General features: G+C 35.4%; 1 protein-coding gene and 1 long non-coding RNA gene across 4 annotated transcripts; one reads left to right on the top strand and one right to left on the bottom strand.

The window, feature by feature from the left end:
• The first annotated feature begins 2,385 nt into the window (after positions 1 to 2,385).
• Positions 2,386 to 15,962, top strand: LOC108999344 (alpha-L-arabinofuranosidase 1-like). 3 transcript variants are annotated; one of them, XM_018976231.2, is made up of 17 exons: positions 2,386 to 2,568; positions 4,701 to 4,755; positions 5,085 to 5,299; positions 5,538 to 5,659; positions 5,770 to 5,923; positions 7,319 to 7,388; positions 8,184 to 8,329; positions 8,443 to 8,488; positions 8,586 to 8,638; positions 8,801 to 8,945; positions 10,302 to 10,420; positions 10,563 to 10,637; positions 10,711 to 10,814; positions 13,111 to 13,167; positions 13,281 to 13,479; positions 13,803 to 13,952; positions 14,531 to 15,962. In XM_018976231.2, exons 1-17 carry the CDS (start codon positions 2,386 to 2,388, stop codon positions 14,678 to 14,680), a joined length of 2,043 nt encoding a protein of 680 aa, XP_018831776.1. In that variant the 3' UTR covers positions 14,681 to 15,962. The 3 variants fall into 3 exon arrangements, with proteins under 3 accessions (XP_018831776.1, XP_035544803.1, XP_035544802.1); XM_035688910.1 differs by lacking the exons at positions 13,281 to 13,479; positions 13,803 to 13,952; positions 14,531 to 15,962 and adding an exon at positions 12,505 to 12,602 and having other exon boundaries at positions 13,111 to 13,131; XM_035688909.1 differs by lacking the exons at positions 13,111 to 13,167; positions 13,281 to 13,479; positions 13,803 to 13,952; positions 14,531 to 15,962 and adding exons at positions 12,505 to 12,602; positions 12,927 to 12,979.
• On the bottom strand, positions 14,286 to 17,262 carry LOC108999345. The gene is made up of 2 exons (XR_004801200.1): positions 17,214 to 17,262; positions 14,286 to 14,642 (listed from the first exon to the last, which is right to left on the bottom strand). It is a non-coding gene; the product is annotated as an uncharacterized LOC108999345 (long non-coding RNA).
• Positions 17,263 to 21,978: the final 4,716 nt, after the last annotated feature.

Genomic DNA, 21,978 nt, shown 5'->3' with positions numbered 1-21,978 from the left:
ACCAGCATAATTCTTCACTGGCATTCTCATGGTCTCCCAATTATTTGGCAACGATGCTAACATAATCAATGCTCTAATCTTATCATCAAACTCAATCTGGACCAACGACAATTGATTTGAGATAGTGTTGAATTCATTCAGAAGTTAGGCAACAGACGTACCTTCTGCCATTTTCAAATTGAAAAATTTCTTCATCAGATGTACCTTATTATTCGTAAAAGGCTTTTCATACATACCTGACAAAGCCGCTATGAGATCCGTTATGGTTCTCTCCTTAACAATGTTGTGTGCCACTGATATAGACATGGTGAGTCGAATAACCCCCAAAACTTGTCGATCCAATAGATTTCAATTAATATTGTCCATGTTTTCCGGCTTCTTTCTCAACAGAGAAAGGTGGAGCCTCTTCCAATAGAGATAATGCTCGATCTGCATTCACCAATAACCAAAATATGTGCCATTGAACTTCTCGATTCCAATTTTCACTTCTTCTCTAGACATCATTATTTTTCAAGTCCAAAACTTTGGGCTCTTGATAACAATTGTTGTGAAAAACATCACCCACACACAACGATATCAAGACAGAAAGTAAACATAATAATGCAAAAACTCAGGAATTAAGCACACATAATCACACGATACACAAAATTTATGTGGTTCGGCAACATGCTTAAAAGGTTTACACAAGTAATTTGCAGGAAAGCTTAATTGAATTCTCATTACAACAAGTCAATATATAATACAAGACTGTGGCTAAATAAGGAATATACATCTATAAAGATAAACTATAAATAGATTGATTACAATCCTAATTATATAGAGAGAAATCTGGGATGACCATTAATCATGGGATTGTCATGTATCATATTGATTCTCTTATATCTACGTCCACAAAGCTGTAGGAGATTTTATTCCATATGAGATTACAAAGCACAGTTAGTTACAATATCTTCCCTTTACTCACAAATCTCAACTCTCCCTTTCTCTCTCTAGGACTTCTTTCTCTCACCAGAATTCTCACAAGACACATTTTTCTCTCTCAGCCATTTTTGACATTTCAATCAAGACCATATGAACATAAATATTACATATTTATATAAAACGGCATCAGAAATCCTAATATAGCAAAACAGGTTTATTCGCTCGAGTGGAGTACCGAGCGAGTCTCGAGTGACAATTTGTCCAACATTCTCGAGTGATTGTTGGAGTGAACTTTTTGTCCAACGTTCATTTGAGCCAATTGTCAAGCGCATCTCAAGCAAACTCACTGCCCAAGGTTCGCTTGAGCACATGATTGTCGAGCGACATTTGAGCGAACTCTCGACTAGGGGTGTCAATATGTGACACGACCCATTAACCCAACACGAACACAACACGATAAAAGCGGGTTAGGGTTTACCCTTAACAGGTTTGGGTCAAAACGGGTTGACCCGTTAAGACACGATAGCTTAACGGGTTGATAACGGGTCAACCCGTTATGACCCGTTAAGAAAGTTAAAATTACAATTATACCCTTATACCTAAAAAATAAAATTTTTTGAATTTTAATTTCGATATTTTTATTGTTTAGATTGTAATTTTGGACTTGTAGTTAGTTTTATATTTTTTTTTTTTATAGATATTATGATTTTAACATTTATATAAAATTATGTTAAACTTAACTACATTAAAGAGGTTAATTTTGGGTTTGTTTCAATTCATTTACATAAATAGGTCTCAACAGGTTGACACAACACTACCCGTTATGTTATTGGGTCGTATTAGGGTTTGAGATTTTGACACGATAAGCTTAACGGGTCAAGTTAGGGTTGACCTATATAGTATAATATATATGTATTGGCACAATACAAACACGATCCGTTAACACGATTTGACACCCCTACTCTCGACTTGACGTCTTCTCAACTCAAAAACAACCCGGCCCCATAACCCAACAAACCAAACACGACATCAATGGAGCTGAGATGCAAGACAGGCAGAGGACAAATGATTTTTGGGAAAATAATGGAACATAATCGGAAGATAGAATCGCGGGTGGGGTCCACAATCAAACGAGGAAATCGTTGTAGCTTGAAATCCAGTACTGCCTGAAAAATAGCTGCTTACGTGAAAGCAAGGCAAAGACTTTACTGAACCCAACTATAAAAGCTCTTGTTATGATAAACTCCGGCAGAGACAAAAAACAGTGAAGCTCCCACTTCCATCAACACTGTTTGTCACTCCTCGCTAGCTCTTAGACTTTCTCATTTTGTGAGGCGTCAGTCCAGTGTTGCTTATCAAGCTGTCTCCTTTTTTCTGTCGAGTTCATCAGAATATAACTGAATAATCTCATCCTTTCCCATTTCTTAAAGAGTTTGTGAATAGAGTAGATGTGTTGAGGACAAGATGGGTTCTTGCAAGGTTCCTTACATGAGTGTTCTTCTGCTTTGCTTTTTCATTGGGAGTTTTTTTGTGCCTCAATGTCTTTCTATTGGAGATAATGCCAACCAAAGAGCAATTCTTCTTGTTAATGCTTCTGAAGCATTGGGACGGCCAATACCCGAAACACTTTTTGGAATATTTTTTGAGGTTAGTAGTCGACCTGGAACTATGAACATGATCCTGATCTTCAACGCTGATCGAGTTTCTTGTATGTTCTTATCTGTATTGCTTGCTTTTTGCTTTTATTTTTTAAATCATTTTTGCATTTTTTATTTTGAATTCCTGCTTATGCTCTATATGCAGTCTATGTTGTAATTATGTTCGGTTTCGAGCTTTTACACGTGTAATTGTGCACGTGCTAATTATTTATTTATAAAACATGCCGGCTCTATTCATAAGAGCATTCACGTTGGATTATGCAAATGAAAATTAAAGTATGAGTTTGTCTAATAGACCTTAAAAACAATCTACATTTGATAATGCAACATCAAAAAGATATGATTTTTAGGGTGAGTTTGGATCTCAAACTCATCTTAATTCATCTCAACTCATCATTATAACTTTTTTAAATTTCAATACAAAATATAATAAACAATTCAACTTTTTCAAATCTCAAAATAATAATAATATTAAAAAATAATATTCTAACAATATTTTATCATGTCAACTCAACTCAACTCAACTCATTTCAACATCTAAACACACCCTTAGTTACAATAATTTGAGATTGGTGGTTATATTTAGTGGTCACTGTAACTAGATCAAATTGATTAAAAAATATTTTCAGGTACTTGCTATTTCCTTTGCTTTTCTTATACACCATTTATTTCATTTCAAATTTTTTGTTTTTTGCATATTATTGCTGAGTTCAATCTTTTAGATTTAAGATTTTTTATTTTTTGAGGGGATTTTTGCTTTTTTTTTAGTGCTCCCAATGCTGGGATTTGAGCTGGAAAAATAAAAAAATAAAAAAAATAAAAAATAAATTAATGGATGAAATGTAATAGATAGATGTGTTTTTTTTAATAGTGTTGTATTAAATATTTAGAATGTATTTGTTACATTTCAGAAATATTGCTATGCACTTCTATTAATGTATTTCTATATAGCTCTTAATTTAAAAAAAAAAAATTAAAAAAAATTATTAAATTTATATTATTTTATTATTATTTTACCTAATAGATAAATAATCTAATATGAAAATAAATTTTGAGTGAAATAATTAAATGTAAAATCATGTCATATTTTACAAATTTTATATTTGTATTTCTATAATTCAATGCGAATCCTCCGAGCATAGAGTACGTCGTTTGAAAAAAGAATACTGCTACTGGACAGTCAAGGGTGTATCGCTGGACGTGCTCCTTAATAATTTTCTTAATTATTGAATAAAAAATTAAAAAATAAAATAAAATACATGATGTGCCAAAGATAAGGGACAAAAACTATGAGGCAAGTAGTATTTTTCTTTAAAAAAAAATAATAAGATCTACAGGAAAAAAATAATTTTTTTTATATGAATCCTATTTATTTTAAAGATGGTGCTACTCCCACCACTGGGAGCTCTCGCTGGGGCTCCCACTAATGTTTTCTGTATTTTTTTTTTTTGATTTTTTTTTCATGTATTTTTAAATATTTTTAAGAAAATAAAAAAATTATAATATTATTAAAAAATACTTATTTAATCATTAAATAAAAATAAAAAATAAAAAAGTCACAGTAGTAACTTTCAACAAAAAGAATGAGTATTTTTCTTAGAGTAATACTACATACAATCGTGAAGTACATAAATACCGTACAATCATTTTGAAAAAGAGTGAGGTCTACTATTAAAAAATTAATTTATTTTCATGTAAGTCTCATATTTATTTATTTTTTTCAAAGTGACTGTACGACACTTACATACTCACCACTATAAATATTATTTTTTTTTTTTGTAAAGAGTCGTGCGGGCTGGCATACCGTCTGTACAAATTATTTTTATTTATTTTTGTGGACTTGCACACAAAAATAAAGTAGCAATCTTAAAAAGTTATGAATTCCATGAAAGCACCGACATGGTGTTCTGGATTTTGTATACGGAAAGTTGATCGATCTGATTAGCCATGCTTCATTTGATGTCAATCTTATGAAATGTCTCTAAAGATAAACTAAATGGTTTAAATTAGTATGGAATTTGTGAGCCCTCGTGATGTGTATGATGAATCTTCAATGGTTGAGTGTATAATAACAATTTGTGAGTAGGATGAATATTCATTCTCTCAAATGCTTTTCTGCAGGAGATTAACCATGCCGGTGCTGGAGGGTTGTGGGCAGAGCTTGTGAGCAACAGAGGTCATTTCTATATACTCTAAACTTCCAATGTACAAAAGAGTTTCTTCACTGCTTATGGACCTTCACACAGAGAGAGAGAGAGAGAGAGAGAGAGAGACCCTGATATTTTTTAAACATTTATAATTTTGAGATTGTTAAAGTTATATTTAGGATCCAACTATCCATGAGGCTGTTTGCTTAGCATTGGTGTCCAAAAAATAAAAAAATGCTTGTTGAACTATCCTATAAATATTATGAATTTGATATTGTCTTATACAACCAGCCATTGAAATGCAAGACCTCATCTTTATATTTTAGTGTTTGGGATACTCATAAAGTTTCTTTTCCAGGTTTTGAAGCTGGGGGACCTAATATCCCCTCAAACATAGACCCTTGGTCTATTATAGGGGATGAGGACTCATCCCTTACAGTGTCCACTGACCGCTCATCATGTTTTGAGCTCAATAAGGTTGCACTCCGAATGGAGGTACTATGTGACACAACAGGTACCAATAAATGTCCTGCTGGGGGCGTTGGTATTTATAACCCGGGCTTCTGGGGCATGGTAAGTCGACACCTTTTCTACGACAAGATCACTAATGCCATGTGCAGGGAACGTAACATTTTCTTTTGGGAAAATCTTGAATGTTAGGACACAGTTTACAGTCCATATGGGTTTTATAATGTTCAGGTGTCTAGGCAACAGGATGCGAAGTCCTTCATCTTTTATATTATAATTCTGCCAAGTTATTCTTTCAAACTTTTGATTTGTGACAAACTCACTTACTTTTGTTTTCTTTCAGAATATTGTGAAAGGAAAGAAATACAAAGTGGTTCTGTATGTTCGTTCGTCAGGAGCAATTGATCTATTCGTGTCATTGACGAGCTCAAATGGCTTGGAGACACTGGCAACTTGTGAAATATTGTGAGCACCATTTGTGCATTGTTTCAGTGTTCTTGTTTCAGTGTTCTGTAAATATTATCTAATTGAACAGGGCTAATTCATCCTTTGAAATACATTTGACTGCCTCTCAGAGCTTCTGCTTCTCAAGTCTCAAACTGGACAAAGATGGAGGTCCTGCTGGAAGCCAACGCCACAAACCCTAATTCAAGACTTCAATTGACTACAACCAGAAAAGGAGTTATTTGGTTTGACCAAGTGTCAGCTATGCCAGTGGATACATATAAGGTATCTGTTTCTTTCTGAAGTCATATATGGTCGTTACATGAGGAATGCATGCACTCCAACTATGGTTTATTTACATGTATAAGGTAGATTATACATGTACACGTGATACAGTTATGATAGAAGTTTATTAATGAATAAGTTGAATGTCACTGAATTTACCGTCCATCTTATCTGATGGGATGCTGATGGATTTTGCCAGTGAGCTATCCTTTTCTTTTTTTTTTTTTTTGATAAGTAAGAGATAAATATTATATATATGAATGAAATAGGCATAGCCCATGTACACAGGAAGTATACTGATGAACACCTAAATACATTCTACATGCGATAAATTAAAGACAAGAAATCATGGACATTGCCCCCCTGCAATACAATAGCGGAAAGCCAAGACAATAAGTGTGGAAGAAAAAATTCTTCAACTCAGCCAACGTGCATTCCTTTTCTTCACATCATCCATATCCCATACCATTAAATGGGATTTATACGTGTACCCTAGTGTTTAATATGACTGATGCATAGCATGCAACTTTAGTATGTCAATCTTGATTGTGAAAATATATTCTTTAAGAATTTTTTTTTTAATATAAGATGGTTTAAGCTGATTCGTTCTTCATTTAAGGTCCCCTTGTCTAGATAATCAATGGTTAATCTGGATATGGGAATTTATGGTGAACACTCATGTGCCCTGATCTCGACTTCTTGTTTGCAATCTTTCCGTCTTCCCAGAATCTAACAGGGAAAAGTCTCTTGCAGTCACTGCAGGGGGTAATTATCTGCTGTATTACCTTAAGCTATTGTTGTTTCTTTCTTTGATATCAATCCCTTTGCAATGCAGTATAAATTAAACCGGCCATATGAGAATTTTGGACTTTATCCTGGGAAAGTCCATTAAGAGAAAACAAAAGAAGAAGATATAATGAACACATTTTTAAAAGCCATTCGACGAATAATCTTAAACAAACTTCTTCGATTGTGCCATTTTTGTCTTCTACTTGACTTGTTCAGCCACTGTTACACCCTAAAAGCGATACCCACTTAATGATATTGAAAAGTAAAACATGCTGAAAGAAAAAGAATAAACCTTGTTTGATCAATTTTCATATTCTGGTGCATGTTAGGATTGAAATAATTTGTGGAATTTCAAAACTTAAATAAAGATTAATATTTGCAAGGTTTCACCTTTCATCATTTGAGCTTTGGTTGCATTGGAAGTTGATATCTTCATTGCATACTTATAAAAAAAAAATATCTTCAGTGCAAGTTGTTCAAAATAATTATATATTTACTTATTGTCAAGTTTTAACCTGAATGCTCACCGAGATCCTCTTGTTATGGCTTAGTACATTCATTCCATTGGGGTCTTGTTAGTCTTCAACAAAATCTGTCTTGGCACAGGGACATCGTTTCCGAAGTGAGCTTGCTGAAATGTTGGCAGATCTAAAACCAAAATTTATCAGATTTCCAGGTGAGCATAAATTGTATGTGTTGAGAATTCTAAATTCAGATTGTATTAGTTATTCTTAGGAACATATAGACAGCATTATACAGGCTTGTGAGCGTAATATTTGTGATGCTGATGCTTATATTTCCATAATACTTCATCTACATCTTCCCGTTTGGCACATGGCTGGTCATTGCTTTGAATGCTTATTTGTATCAACATTTTCTCTTCATAATCCAAGACTATATGATATATTACTTAGTAGGAGTGCTTTTGAATGGAGAATCCGTGAATGAAACAAATCGATTTTTCTTGAAGTTTTGTTCAGATGGGTCTCAGTTCATCCTTTTTGTTTTTTTGCCTCTTTGAAGTCTTTCTGAAGTTTTATAGATGCTCCTAACTTTAAATCTTAAGCTGTTGTTATTATTGATTTGTTATTCTGTGTTCTTGGTTGACGTCCCCATTTTGGCTTTTCTTTACACATTTTATTTCTTTTCCAGTATTAATCATAAATTTGTCCAAGAAATTCTGTGAGAAAATGAGCAAGAAACTCATGAAACCTTTTGGATCGGTCATTTTCTATCCTCTATATCTTTGTTCCCAACACTACCTCCAACACACCCCATTCAAAAAGAAACAGCAGCTTCAAAAGGGTTATAAAGGCGCTGTAAATTTTGGGATGTACATTAGGCTTTTTCTGTTTGTTAATTGAGCAAGGGTTGACATCATAGTTTAATCGTTATTACATAAATAATGTTTTATTCCTCAGAAGTTACTACCTAAGTAATGATGTGTGCCCTCCAAATTATGTTGCATCAGGTGGCTCCTTTGTTGTAGGTGATTGGTTAAGAAATGCATTTCGTTGGAAAGCAACCATTGGACCCTGGGAGGAGAGACCAGGGCACTTTGGTGATGTTTGGATGTACTGGACGGATGATGGCCTTGGTTACTTTGAGTTTCTCCAAGTAGGCATCTTTTTTAATTTTTGGGGTGGAGTGTTAGCATTATTAATAACCTGAGAATGTTCCATTATATAATTCTTGAGCTGATTTTAATACATTAATTTTCTTTTCTGCAGCTAACCGAGGACCTAGGCGCATTGCCAGTATGGGTGTTCAATATTGGTACTTCACCATGCTTGTGATTCTAACTGTTTTACTTTCAATCTAGCAATTGAATAATATATGTTTTGTTACTTTATATAATCAAACAATTCTACAGGTATCAGTCGTAATGATCAAGTTAGTACTTCCAATGTCAAGCCTTTTGTGCAAGTATGTGTGTTTGTTGCGTCGTATTACATTAAGTTGATCAAGTTGATACTCTACCATAACAGAGCTTCATATCTCAGTTCATGTTCTCTACAATTCAGCCTCACTTTTTGGGGCTAAAAAGTCAATATTTTTATTCTTTGATGATAAATGGCTTGATTACAGGAAGCCCTCGATAGTATTGAGTTTGCTAGAGGCGGTCCTAATTCTACATGGGGTTCTATGCGAGCTGCAATGGGACATACAGAACCTTTTGACTTGAGACATATAGCTCTTGGGAATGAGGATTGCTGGAAAACGAATTATCGAGGTTACCCATTTATGTTTTAATGTTATTATTATTATTATTATTACTATTATTTAACAAATAGATTGGATGCCTTTATAGAGATTATAAATTGAGGAAAAGATGATCTTCTCCATACATTTACTAATATGACTTAGAATCATGTATCTATATGAGTAACATTTTATTGTATCTGAGTCAATTACTCCAGATCTTTTTCTGTAGGCCCTTTCTGAGTCAGTAAAGTCTATTTCACATTTTGTCTATTCTACTTAGTCATACATGATTAATGCACTTTATCTTGCTTTTTATTGGGCATTGTAATTTTCCTAATGTCTGATGATGTTATTTAGCAAACTCTTATGTACTGAGGAAAAACCTGATTTAACGGTCACAAGCATGATCCTTATTGGTCTAGGTAGGGCCCGCAATCTCTCTCTCTCTCTCTCTCTCTCATGCATAGCCTTGTATAGTGTGTACACACACACACACTCGTGTAACTCTTGCTCAGAGAGTGTCTTTTACTCATTCTTTCAATTTAGAATGACTCAGAAAACATCATATTAGGTATTATCCTAATGCACAAAAATGATTGCAAACTAAACAGGCAATGCTAGCAAGTTAAATATGTTCAGTTCCCAAATAATGAGAAACAAATGGTACGATATTCTGAGATACTATTGCATTGCAAAATCTTCATGTTGGAGAAAATCGACTCCAAGTTAAATCCTAAACAGGCAATGCTAGCAAGTTGCATATGTTCAATTCCAAAATAATGAGAAACAAATGGTACGATATTCTGAGATACTATTGCATTGCAAGAACTTCATGTTGGAGAAAATCGACTCTACATTAATGAAGATCTGAATTCCTTTCATTGCAGCATTCTTTCCCTCCATGATGCTTCATTCCTGTAAAAACATTTTTTTTAACGAAGTTTCTCTCTTGTCATTTAAGCTTCTGTTGGCAACACCACCTTTAAATCTCTCATCATTAAATGGAGTTGTTTTCATATTTTACTTGCCTCAATGGAAAGTTTTCCACGGGAAGATATAGTACCTGAATTCTTGAAATGCTAGATGGATGTATTTATTTTTCCTTTGTACTTGTGCACACCAAAAGCTCAGTGCTTCCAGAAAAACACTTTTAACTTTGGTTTCCAAGTGGATTGTGAAGTGTACTGCTCGGTTAATTTGACTGACTGCATGTGTGCTATAATTTAGTTGTTGCAACAACCATTATTCCTTCCAAAAAATTTTTGAAACCAAAGAATTCAGAAGAAAAAAATTGTCACTGCAATACAGATTCTTAGTGATGCATCTGATGTATGAATTTATTCTTTGTTTTAGTTTCTTTATTATTTTATTGTTCATTGACCAGGAAATTACCTCAAGTTCCATAATGCCATAAAGAAGGCTTATCCAGACATCAAAATTATCACAAATTGTGACAGGTTTTCTCAAAAGTTGGATCACCCTGCAGATTTGTATGATTATCATGTAAAAATTCTCATCTTCATTTCTTGTATTGATATGTGAATGGAGGCATTTCAATGATCTTTTACGTCTCATGATGTGAATGTCTTTCGTCCTTCATTGGGCAACGAGGGACAAAATCATCTTACTCTGGTGTTTTGGTTAGGTTTATCCATTATCTGCCAAGGACATGTTTTCGATGGCTCATTGGTTTGATCTTACATCACGTGACGGTCCAAAGGTGTGATGTTGTCCCTGTATTCTAGATATATATTTGATCAAATACTTAAAGGGTTTTAATTGATATGCATTAGGCTTTTATAAGTGAGTATGCTGTAACTGGGAAAGATGCTGGCAAAGGAACTTTTTTAGCAGCACTGGCTGAGGCTGCATTCCTTATTGGGATTGAACAGAACAGGTTTGATGTAATTTTTGAACTTTCTGTAAAATTGTGCCTGCAATTACTTCAATTCAGTCCAAATTTGATGATTCTTTTTTCCTCCAATGCGTTCTTTAGGGGAACCATGCAACTAATCCTAGAAAAAGAACATAAGAAATATCAACTCTAATCTGATAGTTTTTGGAAGATGCTGAGTTTTCCCCAGTCGTTTGCCTGATCTAAAGTTAGAATTGTGTTCTAAAAGTCAATTAAACTTGTGCATTATTATTAAAAATTTGTTTATGTTATTAAGATGAATGCTTAATCCCTGGGCATATCTATTTATTTGAATCCGTATATATCTCATTAGATGAATTGCATGTAGTTCTCAAGCAATTAAGATCATGATTCAGGTTCATTTAACGAGACTAGTCCACTGAAGTTATAATTGCTAATGACTTGCAAACTTATAGTTCATCGCTAGTGGTGAAATTAGGCATTTTATCTGAGAAAACTACAAATGGATTTGTCTTGTTCATGGAAGAGGTGACTTCTAGTTAAAAATTCCGACACTTATGATGTACTCATGAACGGCACCACAGCTAATACAAGTTTTACAAACTTATTGTCAACTGAACTTGTTTACACATTCATTAACAGCAAATAGTTACTAATCTTATTAAAGTTAAATATACTCAAATATTGAGTATAGGTCACTTTGATATACGATGGACAGAAATTTTGAATGGTCAAGACCTTGATAGTTTTTGTGGTCTCTGAAAGTAAGTGGGAACATCAACTATGTTAAGTAATCCATTAATGTCTCATATGGACATGTAAATAAGGCAAATTAATGTTACTAAAATTATTTTTATTTGAGAAATGACATTAATAATTAACTTTTTTGCTTCTCATGATAGATAAAATTTTGTTTACCGATCAAAACAAAAATAATGAATTTGTTTGCATTTATGTTCTCCTTGAGGTCTCCTTCAAAATTTTACTTATTCTTTGCTAATTTCTCTTTTCTATGCATGACCTTTCTTCATTTTCCCTGAGTTTCCTTTAACATTTTTCCTTAATAACATATTTATAAAGTTTTTGGTTAAAAAAGGGGAATCAAAAGCCCATCCTAGAGCCTTAGTAGCAAGAATGATGCCATGTAAGATGGTTTGGTCGTGTGCAACAAAGGCATCTGCTGACAAAAAAGTTAATTTGATTTAAACAAAAGGTGCCACCCAAAAGACAATAGATTGGTGTGATAATGTAGAGGGTGTGATATAATAAATGAAAGCTGGAAGTTAATGGATGATATGGCTTCAAACAATGGTGTATGGCGGGGATCTCCTCTCCTAATGAAGGCATACATGGTTTGCTCTTTATAACAAATGCTCTACAAAGGAATTCTCCAAGTAAACCTACAAGTTGATATGGCTTCATTTGGTATGTCTGATTGTAAAGCTTTTTTTCTTTTTCTTTTTTTTTTTAAGAGTAGATCTGACATCTCACATCGAGTTACATCAGTTTGTAAGATCCTTTTATAAATCTAGCACCTCGCTGGTTATTTGCCTTTCCCATCGTTGCTACTACTGTAGTGCCTGAAAGTCATGGATTCTCAAATAGAGAGGAATCGAGTTAGAATTTTTGCTGAGCTGTGTCTTTTGCTTTTCTTTCTTTCTTTCTTTCTTTCATTCTGTTCTTTCTTTTGTTTGCTTTTCCTTTTGTTAAGGAAAGTGGGAATCCAAAAGGCTCACCGGCACAACCAGATAGGAGTGTTGGGTGAAGAACCATTATTCTAGAAGACATCTGATCTGGAGCCCACATCTTGTGAGGGTTCTTTTCATTAGGACAAAGTGTTTGGCCTTTCCTTTTCAGTCCCCGTTCATGCTTTGTTAACCAAACTAGTGCTTTGAGCCTGAGCCTTCATGTAAGATAAATTCATGCTAAGGAGATATATGTGCGATATGTACAAGCTGCAGAACAATGAAAATATTGGCTTATAATCAGGTCTCTAGTTTAGTAAAAAGAAAGCTAAATGGTAAAAGTATCCAAAAGGGAAAAAACCGTAAAATGGAAACCTGTGCCCATTTAGTTTGACAAATAAGTACCAAGTAGACTATATAAACTGCTTTGATTTGCATTAATTTCCAGAAATTGACAATGCTATGTCTCTCAAACATCCCTAAATCCGGGAGTTTCCAGATGGGTTTGTGTGCATAAAGTAAGGATCTTGATCTTCAGTTTCTGTTGCAATTAATTAGCTTCTATATTCGTAAAGGTTTTAGGGCCAATCAGAAAGAAAAGCTGCTGACTTCCAATTCTTTCTTCAATGCAGTGATGTAGTTAGCATGGCAAGCTATGCACCACTTTTTGTGAATGACAATGACAGATGGTAATTTCTCTCAAAATTTCAACATAAAATAATTTTCCACATATTTTACTTCGAAAGTGAAAATTCAACCTTTATATAATTGTTATACTGAGATTAAAAAACTTTCTATTAAGGTGGAATGCAGATGCAATTGTCTTTAACTCTTCACAGCTATATGGAACACCAAGCTACTGGGTGCAACACTTCTTCAGGGAGTCGAGTTCAGCAACTCTTCTTCATTCAACACTCCAAAAAAATACATCCACTTCCCTTATTGCATCTGCAATTATGTGGGAAAACTCAGATGATAGCAAGAGTTACCTAAGAATAAAGGTGTGCTTCCTCATGACTGACCTCGCTATTTTTATACTGCAATGCTTCCTACCCAATTTCCAGCACCTTCAAATTCAAACATCTTCATAGATTTTACTTTGTTCAGGTGCATTATCCGGTTACTTGTTTACACGAATATCTTGTCTTATTCCATACATGTGGTTGATAATGGCAGAGAAATGGTTTTTCTACCTCTTCAGTTATTTTGAATTTGATAGCTGCATCATACGCTTTTGGAATTGAATGGAATTTGGCTTTTCTATCTATGTGGCACTGCTATTAATTTGAGATAATTGTTTTTTTTTTTTTTTTTTTTTTTGCAGATTGTGAACTTTGGGAATGACACAGTTAATCTCAAGATAAGTGTGGACGGATTGGAGCCCAACTCCACAATACAGTTATCCGGGTCGACAAAGACCATACTCACCTCTGGTAATCTGATGGATGAGAATTCCTTCAACGAGCCAAATAAGGTCATTATTCAGGAATCGCTTTTTTAGTAGTACTAGAAAACTTGTCTTCTGAATTGTTGGGGGGCTTCTCTGCATATTCAGATATACTTCTACATGCTATTTTGTAGGTAACTTTTTAGATTGTCTTCATTTTCATTACCTTAAAGTAAAGATGATCTTCAGACATTCTCAAAAGATTAGGATAGGTTTTCAATTTATGGTTATGAAGTGAATATTCATTGACCAAGACAATATCCTAGTGCTGTTAGGCCGGTGGGTAGATTTCTCTACCATCTTTACCCATACCCAGCCAAAGTTGGGCAAAAATCAAATAGGATTTTAATTAGCCACTAATTAAATGGTAACTATTTAGCTGCATTTTCATATCTTCTTGCCAATGTAATATCTATATAGGAGATCATATCTCTTTGGCCTATACATGGTTTCATGATTCCCACAATCTACTACAAACAAAAAATTACAGCATGAAATAAAGAGGAAAGAATATTTTCTCTTGAATAGTAAGATTGTTAGAACTAACATATAGCTCTAAATATTTCCCCAGCATAAACTTTTTGTCCTCCATTGTATGTATCCAGGTCAAACCGAAACAGAGTCCGCTTGAAAATGCTGGCAAGGACATGGAAGTGATACTCCTTCCGTATTCTGTCACTTCATTTGATCTGTTGAAAGGATCTAGCAACATCAGAACTGCAAGAAACGATTCTTTCTCTAGATCACCTTTTTAAAATATTAACTGATGAATATCAAGTACTGCACTTTTGAGAAATAAAGGTAATAACCCAACAAAAGATGGCAGCATCCTTGCAATGTCAACTATTCTGCTGAAAATGTCATGTTTTATGTAATATCAAATTCGTTGCTTTTAGCTTCCATGCTTGTAACTTTGTAAGTATATGTATGAATGCTCTTTGTTCTTGGTGATGAAGTTATATCCTTCAGTTCATTTTAATACGCCCAGGCACAATGCATTTCCATTCCATCGTTATAACTCAATACAAAATGGTCTGTGTTGAAGGGTTGATCAATCTGTTTGGTCAAATCACTTAGCTCCAACTAGTTAGTTCCTCATTCTCAAAATGACATGTTGCTACATAATCAGTAATGGTCAAATCAAGATTGCATCGAATGGATCTAGACTCTATAAGCCTAACCAATCGTTAGGCAAATCCCTGGTATCATAACTCACAGGAGTGACTCTAGGCTTTGGGATGAATCTAAAGTTAGGCAAATCCCTTGGATAAGAGTCAACCAAGTACATCATGAAAATTCACCTCCCATAAACCAAAAAGAATAGTCCACCTTTTGGACTGTGCTGATATCCATGAGCAGTTTAAAATTTCTCTGTCTGGAAAGTGGTTTGAGGAATACTTCAAACAAAATCTAAATTGACCCTGTTCACTCACAATAATCTAAAATCTCTAGGACCTCTAGCTTGAATCCTACTTGTTCGTCAATGTCAAAACATTTTCTAAAATACTTACATTGAGCATAGAGATGCCTAAAGATCTTTACAAAACAAGAAGATAAAAAAGTGATGCCCCTTGTAACAAGATATCCTTGAATTCAATCCCGATGTGGTAGTCCACAACAACTTTGAAATGGCAACAGTCCATTGTCATGACTCAAATTGCTCCTCTGCATCCATGGATTGCATAATATGGACCAAATCATCTCTCAAAAGATAAGGTGAAAACATCATTCCTTGTAGGACCTAAAATCCAGCCACAAACCAACCCCAAGAACCCTAATCCCCCCATTGTTACTGCCAACGGCCACCACCAAAGGTGGACCAAGAAATTTCCTCCACTTTCTTCTTCACACACATATTGCCATAAAATCAGAAAATCATGCCCAGCTTTGTGCACCCAAATGTCTACTCGTTTCCCTCATTTTTATCATCAAGAACCAAGAAGCAGTTCATATATGTCAATCATTTGAAGATAAGAAGAGGTAAGAGCTTAAGTCAGAAGTCAAATTCTAGTAATTAGGGGATGTGAACCTTGATCGGTTCATGATATTTTAAATATGTCGTGGAATGAATCTAAGCACGACATTTTATGGGATAGAACTTCATATATGATAGCATTATATTTTAAGAAAAATTATATTTGCAAGCCGATATGGAGGATACACCCTTCATACAGTTGACTTTGCAAGCCGATATGGAGGATACACCCTTCATTTATGGGCGTATGGGCCAAGTGGGAGAATGTAAGAGTTCTATTTGAACTCTATGTCCCACTCACCCATATCTAATAGAGTTTTAAATAGTTGTTAGAGTTATAATGGGATTTAAACTCCTAAGAGATAAGATTAACTCTTATCTCTAATTATAGTCTAACTCAAAGACTTAGATTTCATGATGGCCATAAATCTATAAATAGGACTGAGGGGTTAAAGGGTTCTCACCTACAACATTAGAGTGCCTCTAGCCATCGGGAGACACTAGTGAGGCCAAGTTGCTAGGGTGATCCTTCTCTCATAGCCAGATTTATTTCTTCATCAAACAGATGGAGAAAGGTACGTCTTTCACTATTATTGTTTATTATTGTGGATCATACAAAATCAAAGATCTATTTATTAATGTTCATGTTAAAATATCTAACATGTGGTATCAGAGCTTCAGGTTATAGATTTTTATGATCTCAATGAAATTTACAGTAAACATGTGCTTTCATATATTATGATTTTATTATTCTGTGAAAGATTAAAAACATTGATTTTACAATCTGAGGAAAATTTTATAACGATTGATTCTGTGTAATATGAAATTACGATGCACTGACAACTATTAATATATTTCGGTTTTGCACCTAATTCTCCTATTACGATTACTTGCATCTGTTTTGATTGAGTGTATTTCAAATATTACGCATTGTTTACATTGATGCGTGTTGGTAATAAAAAAAAAAAATCCCGATAACTACTGGGTGAAATTGAGAAACCGTGTGGTTGAGGTTGTGGAACCACCGTATATGGTGGAACCACTGTGAGTGGTGGCCGGTGTCACGACACACGGCTGTACAAGGATGTGAACGGGATGGCACAGTGGGTTGTGAAATCCCGAATGGGTGGAGTCCCTACCCAAATAAAATCTCGACCGCCTTAAGGAAGGACGGCACTGCGAGGAGGCTGAGAACCTCCTCGCCGGCATCTCTGTAACGGCGGCAGAGGGCTCTCAAGCCCACTGCCTGCGGCGATTTTGTGGAGAAATACAGTAATAAAAAAAAAAAAAAGGAAACCGTGAATGAAGTGGACCTCGGCGGCAGAAGGAGGCTGGGAACGCCATGCCATCTGTTCCTCGCCGGTGTCTTCCACCATCGCACGGCACTGAAAGGAACATGGTGCTGCGGCGCTGGAGGGCTGGAAGGCTGGAAGAAGAAGAACCTGTAGGGTTTCTTCTTAATGTGATACGGGTCTGGGTCGTGGGCCTTGGCCCAGCCAGAGAGAAAGGCCCATCTCGGAAAAGAATAAAAAAAAAAAAAAAGAATCAAATTGGGCCTGAAGGCCCTGTACAGTAGGCCCGGTTTCTGGCCTATTGTGTTAACCGGCCTCATCACTGAACCGGGTTTCGGCCCGGGTTACTGTACGGTCCGGTCCAGACCCGGATCGGTTATATTATATTATATTATAATATTATTATTATTTATTAAAAAAAAAGAAAAAAAAAAGAAAAATTCTGGAATTTATTTTCTGTTATTTTATACATGTTATTATTGTTAAGGACATGTATTAAATTTATTAACATGTTATTATTATATACATGTATTAATTAGATTTTATGCATATTATTAAATACATGTATGAATTGTTTATTTTGGCTATTATTATGTCATGCATATTTTATCCAATATAGGGCAAATGATTTACTTCAAAAATTAAGAAAATATTGGTTGTCCAAAGGATACAAGATTTTCTTAATTTTTATGATAAATCATTAAACCCATAGTAAGGTGGATATGATGGAGTGAATAATTTGTGTGTCAAGATCTACTCCCAAAGGAGGGTCTTGATGACACTTCTAGTTCATCCATCAAAAGTAAAGATTGGAGGGAACACTTTGTATATCAGAGTTTACTCCCAAAAGAGAATTCTGATGATACAACTAGTTCATCCACAGAATTTAATACTGGTGAGAACACTTTGTGTATTAAGATCTACTCCCAAAGGAGGGTCTTGATGATACTATTAGTTTATCCATAATTGTTTAAATTCTGATTATTATTTATAAGTGTCTAACTCAAAGCATTATGTGATAAAATTTTCTTGCAGTAAGCGTATCTACATCACTACACTCACAAACTTCATTTGTTCCTGTTTTGACTGGCTCTAATTTTTCTGAATGGGTTGAGCGAGTTAGGTTCACCTTGGGAGTCCTTGACTTGGACTCATCACTTACGAGTCCAAAACCACCACCCATCACTGAGAATAGTGATAGAGATGAGAGAGAGTCTTATAAACAATGGGAGAGATCAAATAGGCTGAGTTTGATGTTCATGAAAATGACCATAGCTGAAAATATAAAAAATTCACTCCCTAGTGCTGAGGAAGCCCAAATTTTTTTGAAAAATGCTGAGGAGAGATTTAGGTCCGCAGATAAATCTTTAGCAGGAACACTTATGGCTAGACTTACCACCATGAAATATGATGGTGCTAAAGGAATGCAAGAGCATATCCTTGAAATGACCAATATTGCCGCTAGATTACAAACTCTTGGAATGAAAGTTGAGGAGTCCTTCATTGTTCAGTTTATTCTGAACTCATTGCCACCTCAGTCTGGTCCATTCCAGATGCATTATAATTCTATTAAAGACAAATGGAATGTGAATGAGTTGGCAAGTATGGTAGTTCAGGAAGAAGCGAGATTGAAACAACAAGGTCATTACTCTGTTAATTTTGTGACCAAAGAAGCCGGAAAGAAAAAGCACCAGTATGGCAAGATGAAACGAATTGGACCACCGAAAGGAAAGCAGCCTGAGAAAGTTAATCAGGTTCAACATAACAGTAGCAAATGCTACTTTTGTGGGAAGCATGGACACATGAAAGCTGAGTGTCCGAAACGTAAAGCTTGGTTTGAAAAGAAAGGTAAATCACTTGCCTTTATATGTTTTGAATCAAACCTTGTAAATGTTCCCACTAACTCTTGGTGGTTAGATTCAGGTGCTAATGTTCATGTTTCTATAACCATGCAGGGATACCTTACAAGCCAAACACCAAGCCCCAGTGAACGATTTATCTTTATGGGAAACGATAATAAGGCTGAAGTTTTAGCCATAGGAACTTTTCGTTTGGTTTTAAGTATCGGTCAATATTTAGACCTTCATAACACAGTATATGTGCCTTCTGTGAGGCGTAATTTGATTTCCTTATCCAGACTTGATACTGATGGTTATTCTTTTTCGTTCCATAATGGTAGTTTCAATTTATTTCGAAATGATTTATCTATTGGTTCTGGGTTTCTTTCCGATGGTCTTTATCGACTTTGCCTCGATAATACATTTATTAAAAATACCTATACCCAGTACCATGAAATATGTATTGGAACTAAAAGAAACATTATGAATGAAAATTCTTATGACTTGTGGCATAAAAGATTGGGGCATATATCCAAGGAACGGTTACAAAGATTAGTAAAAGAAGGGATACTTTCGCATCTTGATTTTACTAATCTTGAAGTGTGTGTGGATTGTATTAAAGGAAAGCAAACCAAACATACTAAGAAAGGTGCCACAAGAAGTAAATGGCTTCTTGAAATAATTCACACTGATATATGTGGACAATTCTCCACTGAATGTTTTGGTGGAGAAAAATATTTTATCACTTTTATTGATGATTTTTCACGGTTTGGATATATCTACCTACTTCATGAGAAATCTCACGCTGTTTCAGTACTTGAGGTATTTCTCATGGAGGTGGAAAGACAGTTAGATAAAAAAGTGAAAATCATCAGGTTGGATCGAGGTGGAGAATAAAGTATGATGAATCGGGCCGTAACCCTGGCCCATTCGCCAAACTTCTTGAACAGCGTGGCATTGTTGCACAATATACGATGCCCGGGACGCCACAGCAGAACGGTGTTGCTGAAAGGCGTAATCGGACCTTATTGGATATGGTCAGAAGTATGGTAAGCAATACTACCTTACCCAAATCACTGTGGGGTGAAGCTATTAAGACGGCAATGTATATCTTAAACCGAGTTCCTAGTAAGTCAGTTCCAAAAACTCCTTTCGAGCTATGGACTGGTAGGACACCAAGTTTAAGACACATGCATGTTTGGGGTTGTCCAGCCGAAGCGAGACTTTACAATCCACATGAAAGGAAATTGGATCCTAGAACTGTAAGCGGGTACTTTATTGGGTACCCAGAGAGATCCAAAGGGTATAGGTTTTACTGTCCTAATCACAGTCCGAGAATAGTGGAAACATGAAATGCTAAATTCATTGAATTTGGTGAGATCAGTGGGAGAATTGAACCCAGAGATGTGATAATTGAGGAAGTACGGATATATGTCCCTATACCTACATCCTCAGAAAGGATAATAGTTCCTCTAATTGATCATCACGATGATATATTGGAACATGTAAATGATTATCCATCTCAGAATGATAATATCACTGACGAACCAAATTCGGAGTCACCAGAACAGGTTGTTTTACGCAGGTCTCAGAGAAATCGAAGACCTGCTATTTAACCAGACTATGTGGTGTATCTCCAGGAATCTGAATTTGACATTGGGACAAGTAAAGATCCACTAACATTTTCACAAGCTATACACGGAAATGATTCTAGTAAATGGATCGATGCCATGAAAGAATAATTGAAATCCATGGATCAAAATCAAGTCTGGGATCTCGTTGAATTGCCTGAAGGGAGTAAAAGAGTCGGGTGTAAATGGGTCTTTAAGACCAAACGCGACTCAAAAGGCAATATTGAACGATATAAGGCCAGACTTGTTGCCAAGAGTTTCACTCAGAAAGAAGGCATTGATTACAAAGAGACTTTTTCTCCAGTATCTAAAAAGGACTCTTTTAGGATCATTATGGCATTGGTGGCTCATTATGATTTAGAGTTACACCAGATGGATGTGAAAACGACATTTTTAAATGGAAGTTTGGATGAAGAGGTCTACATGGAGCAGCCAGAAGGCTACTCAGAAAATGGCAAAGATCACCTAGTATGTAAGCTTAAGAAATCAATATACGGGCTTAAGCAAGCTTCCCGACAATGGTACTTAAAGTTCAATGATACCATTACTGCCTTTGGTTTTAAAGAAAACATTGTTGATCGATGTATATACCTAAAGGTCAGTGGGAGTAAGTTCATAATTTTGATTCTGTATGTTGATGATATCTTGTTAGCCAGCAATGATCTTGGCTTACTTTATGAAACTAAGGGTTTTCTTTCTAAGAACTTTGAAATGAAAGATATGGGTGAGGCATCTTTTGTGATCGGAATCGAAATTTTTCGAGATCGAAAACAAGGACTGTTGGGATTGTCTCAGAAAAGTTACATAGAAAGAGTTCTTGAGAGATTTGGCATGAAAAGTTGTTCATCACTGGACACTCCAATATCAAAAGGTGATAAGTTTAGCCTATCTCAGTGTCCTAAAAATGAGTGGGAGCGCAAAGAGATGGCAAAAATCCCCTATGCATCAGTCGTGGGGAGCTTGATATATGCACAGATTTGCATGAGGCCAGATATTAGTTTTGCAGTTGGCATGCTTGGGCGCTACCAAAGTAACCCAGGGATGTCTCATTGGAAAGCAGCAAAGAGGGTGTTGCGATATTTGCAAGGAACTAAGGATTACCAGCTTACCTTCAGAAGAACTGACATTTTGGAGGTAACTGGATACTCAGACTCTGATTTTGCTGGTTGCTCTGATAGCAGGAAATCCACTTCAGGTTATGTTTTCCTACTGGCTGGTGGAGCGATCTCATGGAGAAGTATGAAGCAAACCATCACTGCTTCATCTACAATGGAGGCTGAGTTTGTGGCATGCTTTGAGGCCACAGTACATGGTTTA

This window comes from Juglans regia, chromosome 3 (genome assembly GCF_001411555.2).
Source record: "Juglans regia cultivar Chandler chromosome 3, Walnut 2.0, whole genome shotgun sequence".
Lineage (NCBI taxonomy): Eukaryota > Viridiplantae > Streptophyta > Magnoliopsida > Fagales > Juglandaceae > Juglans > Juglans regia.
Note: the sequence above shows the minus strand (reverse complement) of the source record. Positions and strands in the feature narration are given on the sequence as shown.

What these genes read in the sequence shown, in the direction of transcription:
- LOC108999344 (XM_018976231.2), top strand. Translation starts at nt 2,386, where the DNA reads ATGGGTTCTTGCAAGGTTCCTTACATGAGTGTTCTTCTGCTTTGCTTT. An exon ending in CTGGCAACTTGTGAAATATT is followed by an intron (nt 5,660 to 5,769) that starts GTGAGCACCATT and finishes ACTGCCTCTCAG; the next exon opens with AGCTTCTGCTTCTCAAGTCT. An exon ending in CATCACGTGACGGTCCAAAG is followed by an intron (nt 10,638 to 10,710) that starts GTGTGATGTTGT and finishes GATATGCATTAG; the next exon opens with GCTTTTATAAGTGAGTATGC.